The 21,099-nt window shown below is 35.0% G+C and overlaps 1 protein-coding gene across 1 annotated transcript in view; it reads right to left on the bottom strand.

The window, feature by feature from the left end:
• Positions 1-21,099, bottom strand: part of LOC127441556 (semaphorin-6B-like) — a 163,675-nt gene that overhangs the window by 27,252 nt on the left and 115,324 nt on the right. Inside the window, exons 7-10 of the mRNA XM_051699122.1 lie at positions 18,837-18,927; positions 16,538-16,657; positions 15,512-15,600; positions 13,061-13,278 (exon numbers count right to left, since the gene is read on the bottom strand). Coding sequence (XP_051555082.1) covers positions 13,061-13,278; positions 15,512-15,600; positions 16,538-16,657; positions 18,837-18,927 — 518 coding nt within the window. The remainder of the gene's footprint in view (positions 1-13,060; positions 13,279-15,511; positions 15,601-16,537; positions 16,658-18,836; positions 18,928-21,099) is intronic.

Raw genomic sequence — 21,099 nt, 5'->3', positions numbered from 1 at the left:
GATCAAAGACAGGGAAAGACTCATCTGCCAAACCTCGTTGTCCTTGAATGATGGTGTTGTGCTTAATCCAAGCTCCCGTCTAAATCCTACCACCCTAGAGGTAACTGTTTGTAATTAATGATCAAAATTCCTTTTTCGTTATTTTTTTGAAGCAGGTTAGACAAATACATAATTTAATTGTTCTTCAATGAGGATAATATGATTAATATTTTCAATATAGTTTGTCTGAATATTACATTGACTACAACACAGCAACTATCTACTGTGAAGCCTAAAATAAGAATAGAAAACATGTATCCTTTGACAATTAAACACCTAAGTCTCATAAACCTAGACTCTTGACTATTAGGTAATTGTCTTGAGCTATGCTTGAACCGTGGCAGTAAGGATTTCTATATAAAAATCGTAATCATGAACCTTGTAGGATATAAAGGGCCTAAAGGCCTCCTGGGTAAAAGGCTCTTTTGATTTATTTTTTCCCAAAAACACTAAACAGCAATAAAAACTACCACAGCACTTTCCTAAATGTCTGTTTGTCACTTTACACTGCAGAATTTTCTTGAACCATGAGATCACTGCATGCAATGTCTAAAGTTTGATTTTGAGGTAATCTGATCTAATATTTAAATGCTTTTTTAATGTTGCAAATGTATGTAAATTTATGTTCCATAATATTATCATATGTTTTGAGACACTTGTTTGTCATTTTCAGTTTTATTGAAGGTGATTAAATAAAACATTTTGATTTTTGAAAAAGTGTCCAATAAGTGAAAGGATATTATTTGGGGTAAAAAAGATGGGGGCATTGTCCCTATATTTACACCTTATCACTATAACCCTTGACACTTTTTTTTTTTTATGAATTTTTATCAAAACAACATTCTGTTATGATTTATTTTCACACAAATCATTTTAATCTATCAATATTCAATAAAAATAAATTATTTTTTCAATCTTGACACACAGAGTTTCTAAATACTAAAAAAGAAAAAAAAACAGTACTAAAGAAAAATTATTTATTTGACATTACAAAACGAACTAACTAACTAACTAACTAACTAACTAACTGACTAACTGACTAACTGTGAGAAAAGGAACACCTCTTAGTTGACCTATCAGTTGACATATGTTCAAGCTGACATTTCACAGCTAGTACTCAGTTCCTATTTTCATAGTGTGTGTGTGTCAGTAACGGAAATCATGTGGAATGGGTTTCCTGTTTTTCTTTTCCTAGTGTCTGAGGTCAGAAGTTGAACATCACTCCTCTATTCTAGAATATTTTGTTTCATTTACATAATTAATGCTGAATCTGTATGTATTTCTTTCCAAATAGGGTATTGATTAATCTCATTAGATAATGTAGTTAATGTACTGCTTTTCCTGTCCTTACAAAGATATTTAATGCTTTGCTGAACAATAAAGTACGAGAAATATCTGATGCATACTTAAGTGTCTGTGTCATTAGTTTCTCCCCTCATGAGGATCTGGATCGAGACAGCGACTGCAGACCTGACTTGATACTTTGGGGCCAAGCATGAAAATTCCTAACACTAACCAACTATAAATTATAGCTAATTCTCATGACCGCAACTTTCAACTTCAATTCCGCAACTTAGTTATCATTATTGAAACATGTAACAATACCTTAAGAAGAATTTAGGCAAGAAAAGTTTTGAACAATTTATCAATTATTAAAAGGAGAATATGGTAATTTATCTTTAGATCAGCCATTTGTCAAAGTTATTAAAAATGATTTAGCTTAATCTGAAAAATATAGAAAACAAGGTGTGAAATTGGCTGACATGTTGTGGTAATAGGATACATTTTATTTTTATTGAATTAGATAACAAACTAATAATTTTTTTTAGAGCTTGTACTACATTTACATATTAAGTTAAAAACCTATCACTTTTAATCAGCTTTTAATTTTTTGGCCCAGGTTATCTGTTGCGGTAGGGTTGCACGATAGACAGGTGCTACGGTAGTATCGCGATATTAAAGCTTCAAAATACTGGCGGTGCCACAGTATTATTATTATTATTATTTTTATCCCCTTTTCTCCCAATTTGGAATGCCCACTTCCCACTACTTAGTAGGTCCTCATGGTGGCACGGTTACTCACCTCAATCCAGGTGGCGGAGGACAAGTCTCAGTTGCCTCCCCTTCTGAGACAGTCAATCCACACATCTTATCACGTGGCTCGCTGTGCATGACACCGCAGAGACTCACAGCATGTGAAGAGTCATGCTACTCTCCGCGATCCACACACAACACGCCCCACTGAGAGTGAGAACCCCTAATCGTGAACACAAGGAGGTTACCCTATGTGACTCTACCCTCCCTAGCAACTGGGCCAATTTGGATGCTTAGGAGACCTGGCTGGAGTCACTCAGCACACCCTGGATTCCAACTTGCGACTCCAGGGGTGGTAGTCAGGGTCAATAACCCATAGAGGGAATACACAGTATTTTTTAAATGGTAGTACCGTAAGTTATGTTGTATGTGCAGTAGTAAATATTATTTTTGATAAAACCTTCATTTGAATCAGACCTATGTCTGCAATAACATTAAAAATATGATTGTGAGTTGTGTCCCCTTCATGTAGTGCCCTTTAAATGCTGTTTAGAATTTGCCCCTTATATGGTATTGTTTATTTTTCAATGTGTGGTTTTCCCATGCTTCAAATACACATCTGAATCCCAGTGTGTTAATTTAATGGTTGCGCCTAATTTACTAATTTAACTAATTATATTTATTTATCACACATTATACAGTGAAATTCTTTTTTTTTTCACATATCCCAGCTAAACTGGGGTCAGAGTACAGGGTCAGCCATGATACAGTGCCCCTGAAGCAGAGAGGGTCAAGGGCCTTGCTCAAGGGCCCAACAGTGGCATCTTGGCAGTACTGGGGTTTGAACCCCCCAACCTTCTGACCAGTAACCCAAAGCCTTAACTGCTGAGCCACCACTGCCCCTGTCTCCTAATGGATAATATGGATTTGCAATTATTTTGGGTTTTGCCTGATGAGACTGGGAAAACCCATCTCCCCAGAATGTCGACTGAGGTTTCAATGCAAAGGGGGAAACACCACTTCAGACACATTCCACTGCTTCTGTAGAATACACACGGGTTAGTGCCACTTCATTTAACCTAAATGCTTTATCTTAACCTTTACAGATTTACCGTTTCTCTGAATAATCGAACGTCGTAAATTTTTTTTTTTTTTTTCAATTACAAATGCATAGTGGCGGTAACTTCGCTAAGTTCACATTTACGATTAGATCACGTCCCTGAGCCGTGTGATCAAACTGGTGCATTCACGATGCTGTTTACCAGAAGAGAGGGGCTGAAGCAGTTGTAATAATGAAACAGCTGCTCAAAATAGTCTTCAATGTTACAATATCTTCTTTTTTATGTTACCAACATTCAAATAATCACAGAAATAATGGAATAAAAGTTTAACACCGTTGCCATTTGAACTGGCTGTTTTGATGCGGTGAAGATTTATATTTTATTATTTACATCAAACTAAGAATGTATTAGGTAACAAGTTAGTCCATTAGAGCCTTCTCCCTGTTCATCTGTCATTTATTTTCACCACTTCCAGAGAAACAAGTGGAATGGCTAGTTTCTAAGAACCACCTTTGCTATGACAAACTGTGTAAAAGAATTAACACACTACCGTGTGGTATCGTGATACTACTTGGTATTGTGACACTTTAGCTGGTATAGCATCATAAGATACGATTATGGTGTCGTGACAACCCTATCAGTTGTGGTAGTGATAATTTATCAGGACATACTACAGAAAATAGTATTAAAAATGTTGGAAATTTGTAAAAATGTTAACTTACAAAAAAATATATATATTGTGTGACCTGGGTGAAATCAGTTTTTGGTGAGAATAACCCTTTTAGCATAAAGTCTAGTGAACTTTCCAGCTTATTCTGACCAAGAACTTGGTACTTAGTGTTTCAAACAAAACTCTACCTTGCAAACTTTGGCAAGTCCAGAGATTAGCTCTTCTGATGAAAACTTGTGCACCCTAATTTCCAGAAGTTGTATAGCCATCTGATCTTGAGATCTCTCAATTGGAGCTTGAGATATTCTCACGTGTTGCTAGTTTTGTGTACAATATGCATCAGACAGTAAACAGACTGAAGGCAGTCCATGGGTGTGTTGTCTGAGGCTAAGACTACTGTATATTAACAAGCTGTATTTTAGGATTTATAAAATATAGAATACCTTCAAACCGTTCCTTCAGCCAATGCAAATTGTTTATGGGCCCAAGAGGGTAGGATTGACTTTGAGAGGGGCTAGAATTTGGCACTACACTAGCTATAGTACATCACCCTGTGAGTGCAAATGACAGAACAGATGAGCCCTCACACTTCCTGCATATGTCTAGATAAAAAAAAGAGAACCAGATAAGAATCAGCCTGTGGCAGGGCAGAGGGTTTTGCCATGCCGTGATTCCACACACCAGGCCCCTAATTAAGCTGATTAAGCCCGAGAGGGATAAAGGCAACCAGAGACGGCAGTGTGACAGTGAGAGAGTTACGGGTAGCTGCCTGACACCTGTGTGTGTTTGTCTTTTTGCTTAAGTTTATTATTAAAGTATTATTTATATTGTTATGCCAGTTCTCGCCTCCTCCTTTCCATTGAACTGTGTTACACTGGTGTATAGCATCACGACCTGGCCCCTCCCCGCCCTCCTCCCTGCCACACAGCCCATTCAGATATAATGAGGACTGCTCATCCAATTGTAATCATTCCATTTCTGCTCAATTATTTTGCAATATTGTCCACTAATTATATGATAAGACAGACAGGGTCTGATCTGTTAAAGATGAGCTATTCGCTGAAGTCAGCTGGAGTAATTGAAGGGCTTTGGGAATTAAGGGTCTCATTTGGAAAATGGGAACAGATTGCATTTTGAACAGAAAAGTGGCATTGTGCATGGTGTTAATGGACTGATTTGGAGGTCAGCTTGAGCTTGCCACCTGCCTCCATTATGGAGGGCATCTGTGCCAAAGATTACACAGAGTTAACAGAGATGTCCTTGGATAGCAGTTTTTTTTCTCTCTCTCTCTCTCCCTCACCACCTCTTGCAATCTTGTATACTATTACCTTAGTATATCAACCATGTAATTATCTCAACAATTTAAAAGAAGAAGGGACAAACAACACATACTGTAGACTGTCAAACTTAAATATTGGTCCTTCTTAAAAGGTTAGTTCACCCCAAAATGAACTGTTGTCATTATTTGTCACTCACATTGTGTTCTTCTTTCTTTCATTGAATAAAAGGAAATGTTAGGAAGTATGCTTGTCTCAGTCACTATTCAATTTCATTGCACCATCTGACCATACAATGAAAGTGAATGGTGACTGAGGCTGCCATTCTGTCATTCTAGTGAACTTTCTTTTTAAGCTGTGATTGGAGAAAGTATTTAAAGGGATAGTTCACCCAAAAATGAAAATTCTCTAATCCTTTACTCACACTCATGTCATCCCAGATGTGTATGACTTTCTTTCTTCTGCAGAACACAAACAAAGATTTTTAGAAAAATATCTCAGCTCTGTTGGTCCATTCATTGCAAGTAAATGGTGGCCAATGAATAGTGAAGCTCCAAAAAGCACATAAAGCCAGCATAAATGTAGTCCATTCGAGTCCAGTGGTTAAATTCATATATTCAAAAGTGCTGATTCCTTTATTCTATATTCCTATCCGCATTCATGAGAGGACTGAGTTCTTCTTCTTCTGTCTTTTAGCGATTCACATTCTTTGTACATACCGCCACCTACTAGGCAGGGAGGAGAAAGAAAGAAAAAAGGGAGGGATGAAGCAATGGATAAGATAAATGAATCATATTTTCACAACAGCCCAGTAGGTGGCAAAATATACGAAGAATGCAAATTGGCAAAAAACAGAAGAACTCTCATGAACGTGCATAGGAGGGCTGTTTGAAAGTAGATTTATAGTAAAAAATGTCTTGAATATTTTTCTCTTTTGAACCCAGACCCATTTCTGAAGACATGGATTAAACCACTGGAGTCTTATGGATTACTTTTACACTGCATTAATGTGCTTTTTGGAGCTTCAAAGTTCTGGCCACCATTCACTTGCATTGAATGGATTAACAGAGCTGAAATATTCTTCTAAAAATCTTCTTTGTGTTCAGCAGAAGAAAGAAAGTCATACACATCTGGGATGACACGAGAGTGAGGAAATTATGAGAGAATTTTCATTTTGGGGTGAACTATCCTTTTCACACACACACACATTCATGCGCGCTGTATGTACAAACACGTGCGCAATACTGTACAAACTATAGATTCTATCCCCTAACCCTACCCCTAAACCTAACCCTCACAGAAACCTTTTTGCATTTTCAAAAAAACATAATTTAATATGCAATTTCCCTTGTGAGGACCACCCAAAAGGTCCTCACAGCCAGAAATGTCCTCACAGAACAGGTTGATTCTCAAGTCTTGCTCCTCACAAGTATAGCAAAACCTGTGCACACACACACACACACACACACACAATTACGCTATAAGGTTAGGGATTTGAACAAAAAAAACTAGAATGGGCAGAAAAATCCTTGGATTTCCAATAATTATGCTGAAGGAGTAGGGCCCTATGATTTCGGCAATGCGGGAAACGCGGACAGAATAGCAGAAATTGAGTCATAATTTTAATTTTTAAGTAAAACACAGGATTCCACAGAATTTGACAAAATTAGGATGAAATGAATGACAATTTGACAATTAATCAAATTCAAATCACGATATGGTCAATGCTTTTATGAATTCGATATGGTTTTATGAATTCGTTTGATTAGACACCCTTTTGATGATAAAATTGAATGAAAACATGAAATCCTGAAAAAATTAAATGGAATACATTGAATTTGAAACTAAACAAAAAAACAACAGAATTTAGTATATATATATATATATATATATAATTATTTCAAGAGGCCCAAAAGGAGCAACCTGATCCATGGTCTTTTGACTTGGGCCAGTAGGCAACCACCTAGAATATGCTAAATACACTAGCAACCCCCCAGAACACCCTGGCAACCACATAGCAACACACTAAAACTCCTCAGATCACTTTAGCAACTATATAACCACTCTTATCAACAGCTAAGTATCGTGAGTATCGTGAGTTTGGCACAGGCAAGCACCACTCTTCTTCAAAATAAATGTTGATTTATCTGTTTTGTTGTTTGGTAACATTGTAAAGCAAGATGGGAAGATATGTAGGGTTTAAATGTGAGCCATTTTGCGAACATCTCTACAGCCAATAAACTGTCAGAACTTTGTGGCCTACAACTCTAATCCAGCCAGTGAGCTGTCAGATGCAGTGATATACAGCCTTGTAAACCTCGAGCTGGACAAACAAGATTTACTTTCTCCCTCTCCCTCTCTGTGGCACTGGTTCCCGTTCACCTATCGTGAACTACTTTAAAGGCATCCTGGCACAGTGCCTGTGTAACTGCAGCCCAGTGGGTCTGAAGTGGATGGGCCAAAATCACCTCATCACACAAAGCTCTGCGGCAAAGCCACTCACTTCCGTTTGAGACGAGACGCCACAAGGGTTTGAGAAATGTGGACTAAACGAGAAAAACAGACACAGCAGAAAGCAGAAGGGACTTCATGCTGGTTGTACTATGGCGCAGAATCTCAGCCATACTCTAGGGCATATAACATACCCGGACCACAGCAGACAAGAGTCCTCCCTTCAGACGTTATAGAACTACTGTGAAAAATGCAGCATTTTATTAAAAAACTCCAAATATGCATCTATAAAATGGATAATTCAAACTCTTTAAGAGGTAGTTCACCCTAAAATGAAAATTCTGCTCTCATTTAGTTCTTAACCCATATTACTTTTTTTTTTAATACTGTGAAACACAAAAGATATTAGGCAGAATGACTCCGTTCCTATTCACTTTCACTGTTTGGAAAAAAGATGCAATGATAGTGAATTGTGACTGCGACTAACATATTGCATCTCCTTTTGTGTTCCATGGAAAAAAAGAAAGCCAATGAATCAATAATAATGCACCAATGCACTGCTACATTGCTCAGCAATTGTCAGTAGAGATCGACCGATAGTGGTTTTTAATGACCTATACGATACCGATTATATGATTTTTGTGTTAAAGTGCCTGATAACGGATATGCATAGCCAATTTTTAATTCTTGTTTAATTCTGCTTTTAGGCATTTTTAACAACTTAATTATTTATTACTAAACTCTGGCGAACTGCTTTACAAAACTAATATTGTGCACAGTCTACAAATTATTAATTTGAATTGAATTAGTTTTAGTTTCGGTATACACTTGTACAAAGCCCCTCACTTAATTATTTTTTTAAATGTAATGTCTATTGTAACTTTATCAGTTAACCCGATATTAAAGAACCCTAACCAATTAGGTGGAAAAGTGTAAATATCATTTAAAAATATTGTTCAAATCGATTATTAGCTTATCTTTAACCGTAAACAACATATAGTTGGGCTAATACATTATACTAGTTGCAGAATTGTTTACTGTGATTATCATTATTGTCAAGAAATGTAATCATTTATTCAACATTGGTGCCTTCTTTCATATTGCCGTTCCCACCATTTTATAAAAGCAATAAGCCTGTGCATCACTGTGATTTTACCATGGTTAAGGCCAGAAACATACTTATGCAAGTATGCGTAGGCAGATTTGAGCTCTTGGCCAACACGTGGTCCGGATTCAGTACAAGTTAAGCTCAATCGACAGCATTTGTGGCATAATGTTGATTACCACAAAAAATAATTTAGACTCCTTTTCTTTAAAAAAAAAAAAAAAAGTTAAAATCTGGATTACAGTGCTGTGTACAGTACGTAAAATGTAAGTGAATGGGGACAATTTTTGGAGGGATTAAAGACAGAAATGTGAAGCTTATAATTTTTAAAACCACTTAAATGAATTCTTCTGTTAAAACTTGTGTATTATCAGGGCTGTAAAGTTGTTTAAATTGCCATTTTTGTGGTTGTTTTAGGGTTTGTTGATAATGTTGTCATGGCAACAAAGTTGTAAAATTGGATATAACTACACAGTAAAGGTTAGTAAGTGATTTTATCACAATAAAATCTTGTTAAGACACATTTTGTTTATGTCTTGAGGCTGTACTTTTGAAACAGTGAGAGTTTTAATGTTTACGGATTGGGACCATTCACTTCCATTGCAAGTGGCTCAATGTAACCCAGCTTTTTGCTTTATTTTTTTAAGAAAAGTAGGAACAAATGTAAATTATTATTATTATTTTGTGTGTGGTAATCAACATTATGACACAAATGCTGTCGATTGATCTTAACTTGTATTGAATCCAGAATATTAATTTAATGTGCATCCTTGCGTCACTGTGGCGGTAACAAACGTCAGTAATCAAAGGGGAGATAGTCACCTTCAAAAGTCTGTGCCATTAAACTGAATGTGTTATTATATTATTCAGGCAAGTTGCTTTAAATATATTGATTTTATCTTACTTGCTCAGTAATATTCTCTTCAAATTGTTAATCATGGTAAAATTGGCCAGTTCAAACTAATATCCGCAAAAGTGCCCATTACAGCAACATTGAGACTGCAGCGTGAACTTGCTTTGTTGTATGAATTGTGGTCTGACATACTCTGGAATGCAACAATGTGCAAAAAAATCCATGTAATAAAAATTGCTCCACGTCCGAAACGACTTTGGTTTTCGAATTACATCACCAAGACCTCTTGGCAACCCATCCCTTTCAACTACCTGCCACTTTTCCTGATCCAAACAATTCCCGATTAAAATTAAGTCCCACTTTACTTTTTTTCTCATTTAATATCCCGTTTCACTCTGTCACATTAAGGAAGTAAAATGGCATGCGAACACTGTTTCATGTGGACTTTAACTGTGGTAAAATCCCAGTAGCGGATGGCCTGTCATGTATTATTATTATTGTTTACTCTTTATTCATGTGGAGAGAACTAAATGAAAACCAACAGAAGCCAAACACAATGTACACATGAATACTTGTATATTTAAAAAAAAAAAACATTAGCACAATATGGGCAAAAGGGTTGATATGTTCCATATTCATAGCATTTCCTTAATAAATGTCCGGCATATTTACCCCTTTCCTCTCCCAACAGTTATGCTATAATTTCCCCATTCTGTTCTACAGATATAGCACCAAAAACATTTTACCGTAAGCATGATGCCAAAGCTAATTTCTATTCTAATCATACCAGCACAATTAAAGGTAATCTACAATAAAACAACCCTCATCATTTGTCTGATGGACTGCAGTATACAGTATAACACTGAACACACACTCAGTGTGTACTTTTCTGAAGCCTAGATGGGTTTTGAGAGCTCTTACAGTGTGTTACGCGCTCTCGGGACCAAAACAAAGAGCTGACAGAATAACATTTGGGCTGGTTTTATGATGTTCTCGACTGTTTATCCATTTAATTCAATGCAGAACATGCTGATTCATTCTCTTTCATAAGCTCTAGAGCTCCGATTATCACTAGGTTAGCCATTTTGTCTCTGTGCTATCCTAACCATCTCTTTCTGTCTTTCTTTGTCTCTCACTACCCCTTTATTGTGGGTTCAAAGTATGTAAATGTTTGTCCTCTATTGGGAATTATTTCATGTTTTTAAGAAAAAAATGTGTCTGCTGTTTAGGGAGGCATTCAGTGCTAAAGCAGCATATTCAACTCAAGGTTGAAACAAACCAGCAAAGCTTTGTTTCATGCTTATTCAGGGAAATGTTCCCAGTGTCACTCTGGAACTGCTCTGTGATAGAGCTCGTTTTTCAAGGAGACATTTTTCACTTCTATGTGTCAATCATACATTGAGTTTTTCAGGTATTTGGCAGCCATTTTAGATTTTCTAGGTGTTAGACATGTTATCTTCTTATTTTCTGAGATCTTTCAGTTTCCAAAGAGGCAATATAGTTCAACATAAAATGTTAGTCTTGATGGAGGTCTCTGAGTGTAAAATATTTTCTTGTTGACTATATCACCTTTCCTCCATAACAAACACATACTGTGGATGTACCAAGGTTCAGTGGTGGTCTCTGATGGTAATATCATGGTACTTTACATGGTATATACATATATAACTTGGCTTAGCAACCACTATCATTGGAGGGATGTTTTTAGAAATGTCTAAGGCAGTGTCCACACTAATACATTTAAGTTTCAAACATAAGGGTTTTCAAAAGTCTTACACCATTCCAGTGTGGAAGAGAGGATAAAAATGTAGCAAAACTTCTGCAAAGAGGTTTGCCATGATAGATTTTGTTGGTAATACCATGGTACTTTTTGTAAAAGCTTTTTTCCCATGCAGAAGTAGCCTGCTTGTCACTAAACGTACAGTACAAACATACAGTATACGAGAATATACTGTCTAGCACTCTGTGTCTTACTCTGCCTCTCTCTCTCTCGGTCAATCTTTTTGCACATTGTGACATATGTCACAGCTGCTATTGTAATCTGCTCTAAAATGCGAGCTAGCCATTTCAACCTTGTGGAAAGTGTTTTGCCCAATGTTAATGTGTTTATGTCATTTCTTAACATCCCTGATAACAGAATTTCAAATAGTCTTTTCACCAAGGCAATCAAATTCACACAACTGCAGTTTTTGTTTCTGTTCTGGAGAAAAGAAGCTTTTTTAGGCACCATACCAAAACGACATAATCCAAATTGCCTTGAAATTGGATTCATTCGTGCTGCTCGGGTTCAAAACAGACTAATAAGAAGCCAAATCACAGTGGAGTGTATGTATGTGTGTTTTCTGTGTAAAGCCATTTTCCATATTAGTTTTTTTATTCTAGTTTGATCATCTTTACATATTTATATATTAATCTCACAAAAACTTGGCATATTTTATCCCAAAATCAAATGGGATTTTTTTTTTTTTTATTAAAGAATGAAGCCCATTCATGCATTGTGACATTGTTTTCATGACATTTACACACATGTTCCCACAAAAATGTCCCTGTAATGTGTCTGGACATTTTACTTTTGAGTATTTTTTGTAATGCAAATTGTTTGCAAAGATGATTCTCATTGATAATAAGTAATAAATAATATGTTTTCTTTTTATCAAATCAGCAAAAACTAAAAGAAACCCAACAAATACTTCAAACATGTAAACATACATTTTATTTAAATAATTTGTATTTTATTTCAAATATATATAATATACAATATAAAAAGTCAAAAATATACTTTAAATGTAATATTAAGATAATATTAAGTATTATATTAATTATATTAAATATTACAATTAAATAAATATTAAATATAATATCATATATAATTATTTTCTGAGAAAAAATATAGGTATGTAAAGTCAAAACATGCTTTAAATTAAATATTGAAATTATATATATATATATATATATATATATATATATATATATATATATATATATATATATATATATATATATAGTAATAAGAATTAGAATTTTTGCATTGTGCTTATGAGAATTGGTTGAGATGAAATAAGAATACATTTTTATATGCAAAATATTATTTCATTTTTACATGTTTTGTGAGACCTTACAGTGCCTTATAAATAGTAGTAACCAAACACATTCAGATCTTGGAATGGATACTGATAAGAAAATAAATTATGCCAATAGCATCCAAGGCTATAACCTTTTCAAGAGTGTTTGTACTTATTTGCATCAGGGCTGTTACATCACATTACTGTCTTATATACATTCATCTCTCTCTCTCTCTCTCTCTCTCTCTCTCTCTCTCTCTCTCACACACACACACACACACACACACACACACACACACACACACACACACACACACTGTTCATTTGTCTTCAAATACTGTACTATATATAACACCATACTTTCTCACATCCATTCTGTGAGGCAGGAGACTTAAAGTTCCATTTGATCTCCAATGATTCTCATTGTTGTCTAGTAAAAACACCTGATACTGTATATCAAAGAGATCTCATTAGTGATTTTCTTCCCTGTGGATGTACGTGTATGTACCTGTTTGAGGGTGTAGAGAAGACACCCAGTATGACATCTCTGCCCTGCATGCGTATGATGGGGCTGGTAGACTGCAGCAGGTTGAAATAAAAGTGTGAATCTCCAGGGATGGAGCAGTTCAGACGTGCCTTCAGAAACGACGTCCACTGGCGCTCTAACACTCGCTGTGAGCCGCCCAGATCACCTTTACACACTCTTGCCACACGGGACACCATCACCTGACACACACATTTAAAAAGAAAAAAACTCTTTATTTTGCACACAGCTTCTATTGAGAGCTTCAAAGCGTCTTTTCATCAGAGAATTCAGCCTTCAGACAATAGTGTGGAATCTTAAAGGGGTTTTGTTCTACTTTTGAAGCATAATATTTGGTTTTTATCAGAAGTCACTTTATATGTTAGTCAAAGTTTCTTGCAACAAAAAAGGCACAATGTAGTTTTACATGACCCTTAGAATTATTCAGATTGTTTTTGTTACTGTACTTTTAAGACTTCTATATGTAAATGGCCTCTAATGATATACTGTAACGTAGTATATATAAATATATATAATATATGTACAATATATAATGGAGACTATCTACATATACCGGTCTAGTTCACATTGTGGATCATCAGGGGCTGGTTGCACCAGCCATGCATAAGTTACAACTTTGACTAGTTACAGAGTAAATGGGTTACAACCTCCGGCAAACCTTAGGCAACAATGGACAATTTGCCGCAAGTTTAACGCAAAGCTCAGTTGCATGTGAAAATTATCTGTAGTGAATTTGTGGCAAGTTTCAGGCAAATTTGCAGCGAACTCTCAATTTTTGTAAGGGCGTCACTTCAAATTAAATCTGGCCAAAACAAAGGTGTTTTTCAGTTAGTTTTGGTGGTTTGTAACGGCTCACCAGCGCAAACTTTGAGAAAAACTTCATACCGGCTGCTAAACACCTTCTTGCCATTCGTCCACATCATTGGTAGTTGTGACCTGGAGTTTCACCTACTTTGAGGCTGACAGCTGATTCTGTTTATGTGGTTCAGTCATAGTCAGTTAAGATCAGTCAACACGAATACACCAGCATGCAGAGTTATTAGTGAACTGGTACAAACTTACCTACATCTGTATTATTGTTCGTGTAGAGACATTTTTCAAGAACAAGTCATGCAATTGTTTTTGTTTAATGCATTTACAAAAAGAATCAAATCTTCTCAAATACTTTAAGTGCCTATTCACTCTGTTGTTTGACATGGTGCTCCACTCATGTGCCGTCTGCAGCAAAAGCCATTCACACATCTGCCCAAAGTGTGATATTCCTCTAATTATTATCATTCTTTTTTCTGTATTCTACCCATTTACACTTTTATACACCTTTGCAGTAGTATCAATGTCATCATAATTTACAACGACAGAGGGTAACCGGTGCATATTATGGCCGCATATAGCGTGTTAGCACATTAGTGCCATGAATGCTAAAGGTAAACATTACAAATTACACATAATCTACTGCAAACATATTACTTTAAATCATCACTGAGTGGTTAAAACAGCTCCTTTTACTGAGCTAGTGTGAATTTTACTCATAGAATGAGGCATGAAGTCATTTGTAACACATTTTAATGTCCCATTGGTTAAAGTTTTACATGTAGTCTTGTGCATTCTTATTTTTAAATGCTCTTCTAAACGCCTCCCCCAGTGGGATGGCCAGTCTTTGAATGTTTGCAAACAGTAACTGTTTTAAACTTCTTTTTTGCTCTGAGCAAAGAAGAACTACGCTGTACAGGGGCCTTTCAGCATCGACTTAGATACAAACTAACTAGTTTTTACTTAAGCACTTAGTTTGAACTTTACGTTGCAACTTAATGAGACGTTACACACAGCTGGTGCAACCCTACACAGGGCAGCAAAGCTGCTAAGTACTGAATAGGTGTGTGATGAGGAGGAGGGCGGGTCAATACAATTGGGCTTATCAGCCGAGGAGAGGGATAAAGGCAGCCGGATGTGGCAGTTCGGGAGAGAGAGAGCCACATGCAGCTGCCATCTGTGTTTGTGTTTTGTGTCTTTTTGTTTAAGTTTTCATTAAATATTACTTTGACTGTTCAGCCGGTTCCTGCCTCATGCTGTCCCATTTTAACCCTATTACAAGGTGTTAATAACAAAATTTGGGCAAACGTTTGTTAAAGGAAAAGTTAGCCTCAAAATGTGTAAGCATTAATGAGATTTGTAAGCTACGCTGGATTTATAGAATAGGATATATAGAACGCATGTTGTATGGACTACTTTTCGTGTTTTTTTTTTATTATTTTTTTTTTTTTATCATATATCCCCTTTAAAGTTGTCAAGATTTGGGAGAGGAACCACCCACAATATGGAGGCATAATCTGTAATTAACTGAGTCAACTATCATAAAGTGAATACAAAACTGCATCAGTCACCTCAAACTGCATCAAAATTCTTTTCTTTTCTCACCTTCTCCAAGTAGTTGAACTCCATGGCCATCTCTCTGAAGAAAAAGTAGATATGAGACCCCCATTCCACGGCACTTACAAAATATGGCTCTGTAAGATGCACACACATACCCACATTCATTTTACAGTTGGTTGTGAGCTACAATTCACAAAACAAAACCCACTACAGGTTGACAGATTAATTGTATACTTCAAGGAGTGACAGAGATGCCATCTATCTCACTAAAAATTCAATAAACGACTTTTTGGATTGTTTTAAATGTAATTTTAGCTAAGTTGCAACATTTATCACATGCTTTCAATTACCAAAAGCAAAAAAAAAAAAAAAAAAAAAAGCATCAATAAACAATAAATGTTTAAAATATATATATATTTTTATATTGTATTCCAGAATATTCCAGGTTCAATACAAGTTAAGCTCAATCAAAAGCATTTGTGGCATAATGTTGATTACCACAAAAATAATTTCGACTTGTCCCTCCTGTTCTTTAAAAAAAGCAAAAATTGATGTTACAGTGAGGCACTTACAGTGGAAGTGAATGGGGCCAATTTTTGGAGAGTTTAAATGCAGAAATGTGAAGCTTCTAATTTTAATAAAGCATTTACTATAATTCTTCTTTTCAAACTTGTGTATTATTTGAGCTGTAATGTTATTTAAATTGTCATTTTTACAGCCGTTTTAGGGTTTGTTGACATTACATCATCATGGCAACGAAGTTGTAAAATTGGCTATAACTTTACATAGAAAAGGTTATAAGCGATTTCATCACACTAAAATCATGTTAACATGCATATTGTTTATGTCATGTGGCTATACTTTTGAAAAAGTGAGTATTTAAATGTTAAAAAATTGGCCCCATTCACTTTTAGTGCCTCACTGGAACTCAGATTTGTACTTTTTTTGAAAAAAAGAAATTCATTTTCTGGTAATCAACATTATGCCACAAATGCTGTTGATTGAGCTTAACTTGTATTGAACCCGGAATATTCCTTTAAGATGAAGAAACTGCAAAAATCGTAAATGTACCTCTGAACCATTTGGAATCGTGTTTGATAGTCCGCAAGGCCGAACTTTCTCCCAGACTGCGGTAAATGACGGCATCAATAGCTAGGAAGTCAGTCACTGTCCCTGTGAACAGGCTGCCCTCTGGGGTCAAAGGGCAAAGGTCAATAACCAGACATTAGAATTGACACTATGCAGTAGTGATATATAGCACATAAAATCCAAATTAAAAATCCTGGAGTGTAATGATACTGTTAAACGTGTCAGTGGAAACAAATTATAAAAGCTATGCTTGAGACACAGTTAAATATTATTATCAGAATTTTCCAATTATTTTTCCATGGCTTTAGAAATTGAATATTTTAAAACTGAGCATAACCACAAAAATGTATATTCACCATAGAAGTTTCTATAACTTTTTATGATTTTATTCATTCCCATGATGTTTTTCAGACTTGGAAATCACAAATTTTAAATTCCCTGATGTTTTCCATTACTGTGGAAAACCTGTATAATGTTGTGTAGTGTGACTATATGCAGGGTTGGGGAGTAACGGAATACATATAACGGGATTACGTATTTAAAATACAAAATATAAGTAACTGTATTCCACTATAGGTACAATTTAAATCATTGGTAATTAGAATACAGTTACATTCAAAAAGTATTTAGATTACTGAAGAGATTACTTTGCATTTTATTGTCATTTGTTTCATTTAATATTTAGTCCTTTCAGACGGAAAACATTTATACATATAAATGATCCAAAGAGCTTTTGAACAGCAGTGAAACACTTTCTTATGATGTGTTACATTCATACGAGCAGACAGAGAAGTACGTTTGAAGTAAGTTTGGAGCAGAAGAAATAGAAATAAACCTTGTGTAAATTGTCAGCTTTACGCTAAGCTAAAATACTATTTCTAGCCATTTTACATGCACGTTACCAGGCACGATCATGTTTTTTTTATCATGAAAATTCACGATGGATCATAATTTCTTTTTTTCTAGTAAGACCTTTGATATTAGGGCAAAAATTGTATTCTTGATAATAATTTTTGTATTGTTTTCCTGTAAAAATATCTAAAAATCCTTAAAACAAGATCAATTAGATTTATCTTGTTGTAGAAACAACACTGCATAAGATATTTAGGTTTTTCAGAGAATGTATTTTTAACATGTGTATTTTGTCTTACTGTACTGGCAGAGTTTTTATAGTCAAAACAAGTGAAAAAAATCTACTAGTGCTGAAGAAGTAATCCAAAGTATTTAGAATACATTACTGACCTTGAGTAATCTAACGGAATACATTACAAATTACATTTTACAGCATGTATTCTGTAATCTGTAGTGGAATACATTTCAAAAGTAACCCTCCAAACCCTGACAATATGAAAGGCTGCTATCAGTGTTGGGTAAGTTATTAAAAAAAATTAATTCACCTCAAATGACTAATTACTACTCTAAAATTGTAATCAGATTACTGACTTTACTGATTACTTTATTGAAAAAGTAATCACATTACTAAATACCTTAAAGTAACTTTCTAAAACGCTTTTCCACTGAAAAGAATGAGTTTTTCCGCTCAGTAAATTCAAATCGGGTCTATATTTCCTTGTTATTCTACATTTATAATATTATTTTAGAAATATGTGTTACCCAAGTTAAGTAATTAAACATAATGGAAACACTTTATTATAAGTATCAGAAGTTGGACACTATTTTTTTATTTCTCAGTAATCAGGTTCTCAGTAATCTCTCTTTACGAGTGAATGTAAAGCTTATAGGTGTAAAATAAATATAGGATATGTATTTAAGCCATTCAAATGAGCTTAAAAGCACAGTGCTGTATTTATTTTAGATGTTTAGTCTTTATGAATGGAGCAGTAAACCAACATATTATTTATAAGGCAACCAATATATATATATATATATATATATATATATATATATATATATATATATATATATATATATATATATTAAGATTAAACATCTAGTATGCAGGTTATAAGTGTAAAATGAATATGGAATACACATTTCAACAAAGACATTCAAAAGAGCTGAAAAGCTGGGATAATTCTGGGATAAACTGAAAGTCAGTAACTGTAATCTAAATAATAAGAATTTGAAATGTAATGCACTGCACTACTTTTTGTACTAAAAAGTAATACAATTACAGTAAATAATTACTTTTAAATTGGATCACACTAAACGCTGGATGCTATTATTAAATATTAAAGAGGCATAAACAAATCTGTAAATGACAGTTGAGAGAATAATGCAGGGTAGAACCATTATATGGCCAGAGAGATGTGGAGGTTACCTGCAAATAGGGCCACATTAGCATGTTTAGGGTCATAAGGACAGCGGGCCATTCCACTGATGGGCTCTCCAACCAGTTCCAGAGAGTCTCTCTGAACAAACACACACACACACACACATTTTGTGAGGACGGGATATGACACTTTCCTAGAGGCAGACAGCTGTTATAAACCACACATATTTCCAAACACATTCACAGGAGCTGCTATCATTTTTACACGCTTCCAGCAACAGTGGAAAGTGTGAGTGTGTGTGTAAATGTGAGAGATAGTGTGTGTGTGTCTGAAAGATTGTTAGACAGTCCCTTCAAACACATCTGTAGTGTTTGTCGATTTATCTCACAACTGTGACGATAGTCCAAACAGAATCCAGAAGGGTTTTCTGTCTCCTTGTGTTTCTCAGTTTTATACACAACTCTTAATCCATTTTTTATTTTTTATTTTTTTGCTAGAACAAAAGAAAGATTTTAAGATTTAAACAAATAAAAAATGTTTGATATGGGCTGAAAATCTGATAAAATTACAAAACAACATACCTAAAGAATAATCCGGGTTCAATACAAATTAAGCTCAATCGAGAGTATTTGTGGCATAATATAGATTACCACAAAAAATCTGGGTTATAGTGAGGCAATTACAATGGAAGTGAATGGGGGTCAATCCAAAGTATAGACACAACACATAAACAATATGTGTGTAAATATGATTTTAGTGTGATAAAAACACTTACTAAACTTTTCTGTGTAAAGTTATATTCAATTTTACAACTTTGTTGCCAAGATGATGTAATGTCAACAAACCCTAAAGCCCTAAAATGACTGTAAAAAGACAATATCAACAATTTACAGCTCAAATAATACATGAGTTTTAACAGAAGATTTAATGTAAGTGCTTTTTATAAAACTATAACCTTCACATTTCTGCCTTTAAACCCTCCAAAAATTGGCCCCATTCACTTCCATTGTAAGTTACTCACTGCAAAGTAGAGACGAGTCAAAATACATTTTTGTGGTAATCAATATTATGCCACAAATGCTGTTGATTGAGCTTAACTGGTATTGAACCTGGAATATTCCTTTAACACTTATCAACCCGACTCTTAAAATTTGCATCATCTCTTCTGAAATCTTCACTGTTATTATATTCATCCACTTATTGAATTTCAATCATTTAATCAAGTGTGTTCCACTTTCATCAATGTTAATCAATTAAAAAAATTCATACAAGCTTATACTCTACTGATGCCTGATTTGTGAATAATTTTTTTTTTTTATTTTGTTTATTTTTTTTTAAACAGTTCTCTTTAATGATTCGATTGAATTGATTTGCAAACATTTGTCTGTCTCGGAGTAAAACTGTGAGATGGAAGACAAACAACACAACATTTGATGCTGTTTATGTAACTTTATAAAAACATAGTGATAAACAGCAGTATTTACTGATAAAATAATTCATATATATTCTCTTAAATGATTTGTAAAATGCTGCAGTAACTTTTGGGAACACTTTTGAGTGACGAGTCAAAAGAATCAGTCAATTGTTTTTTTTAACCAGTTCATTGAAATTACTGTACAAATAATCCAATTCCTTAAACTGAACCAGACCTCCCAATGTTCATTTAAAGGAATAGTTCACCCAAAATTGAAAATGATCTCATAATTTACTCACCCTCATGCCATCCCAATTGTGTATGACTTTCTTTCTTCAGCAGAACACAAACAAAGATTTTTAGGTCAAGGTGTTGTCGGGCATATTGTAACTGGGCTTTTTTGTGGCATTGGCGCAGTAAAGGCTTCTTTCTGGCAACTCGACCATGCAGCTCATTTTTGTTCAAGTATCGTCGTATTGTGCTCCTTGAAACAACCACACCGTCTTTTTCCAGAGCAGCCTGTATTTCTCCTGAGGTTACCTGTGGGTTTGTCTTTGTATCCCGAACAATTCCTCTGGCAGTTGTGGCTGCAATCTTTCTTGGTCTACCTGACCTTGGCTTGGTATCAAGAGATCCCCGAATTTTCCTTAATAAGTGACTGAGCAGTACTGACTGGCATTTTCAAGGCTTTGGATATCTTTTTATATCCTTTTCCATCTTTATAAAGTTCCATTACCTTGTTACACAGGTCTTTTGACAGTTCTTTTCTGCTCCCCATGGCTCAGTATCTAGCCTGCTCAGTGCATCCACGTGAGAGCTAACAAACTCATTGACTATTTATACACAGACACTAATTGCAATTTTAAAAGCCACAGGTGTGGGAAATTAACCTTTAA

This window comes from Myxocyprinus asiaticus, chromosome 5, assembly GCF_019703515.2.
Source record: "Myxocyprinus asiaticus isolate MX2 ecotype Aquarium Trade chromosome 5, UBuf_Myxa_2, whole genome shotgun sequence".
NCBI classification, from domain to species: domain Eukaryota; kingdom Metazoa; phylum Chordata; class Actinopteri; order Cypriniformes; family Catostomidae; genus Myxocyprinus; species Myxocyprinus asiaticus.
Note: the sequence above shows the minus strand (reverse complement) of the source record. Positions and strands in the feature narration are given on the sequence as shown.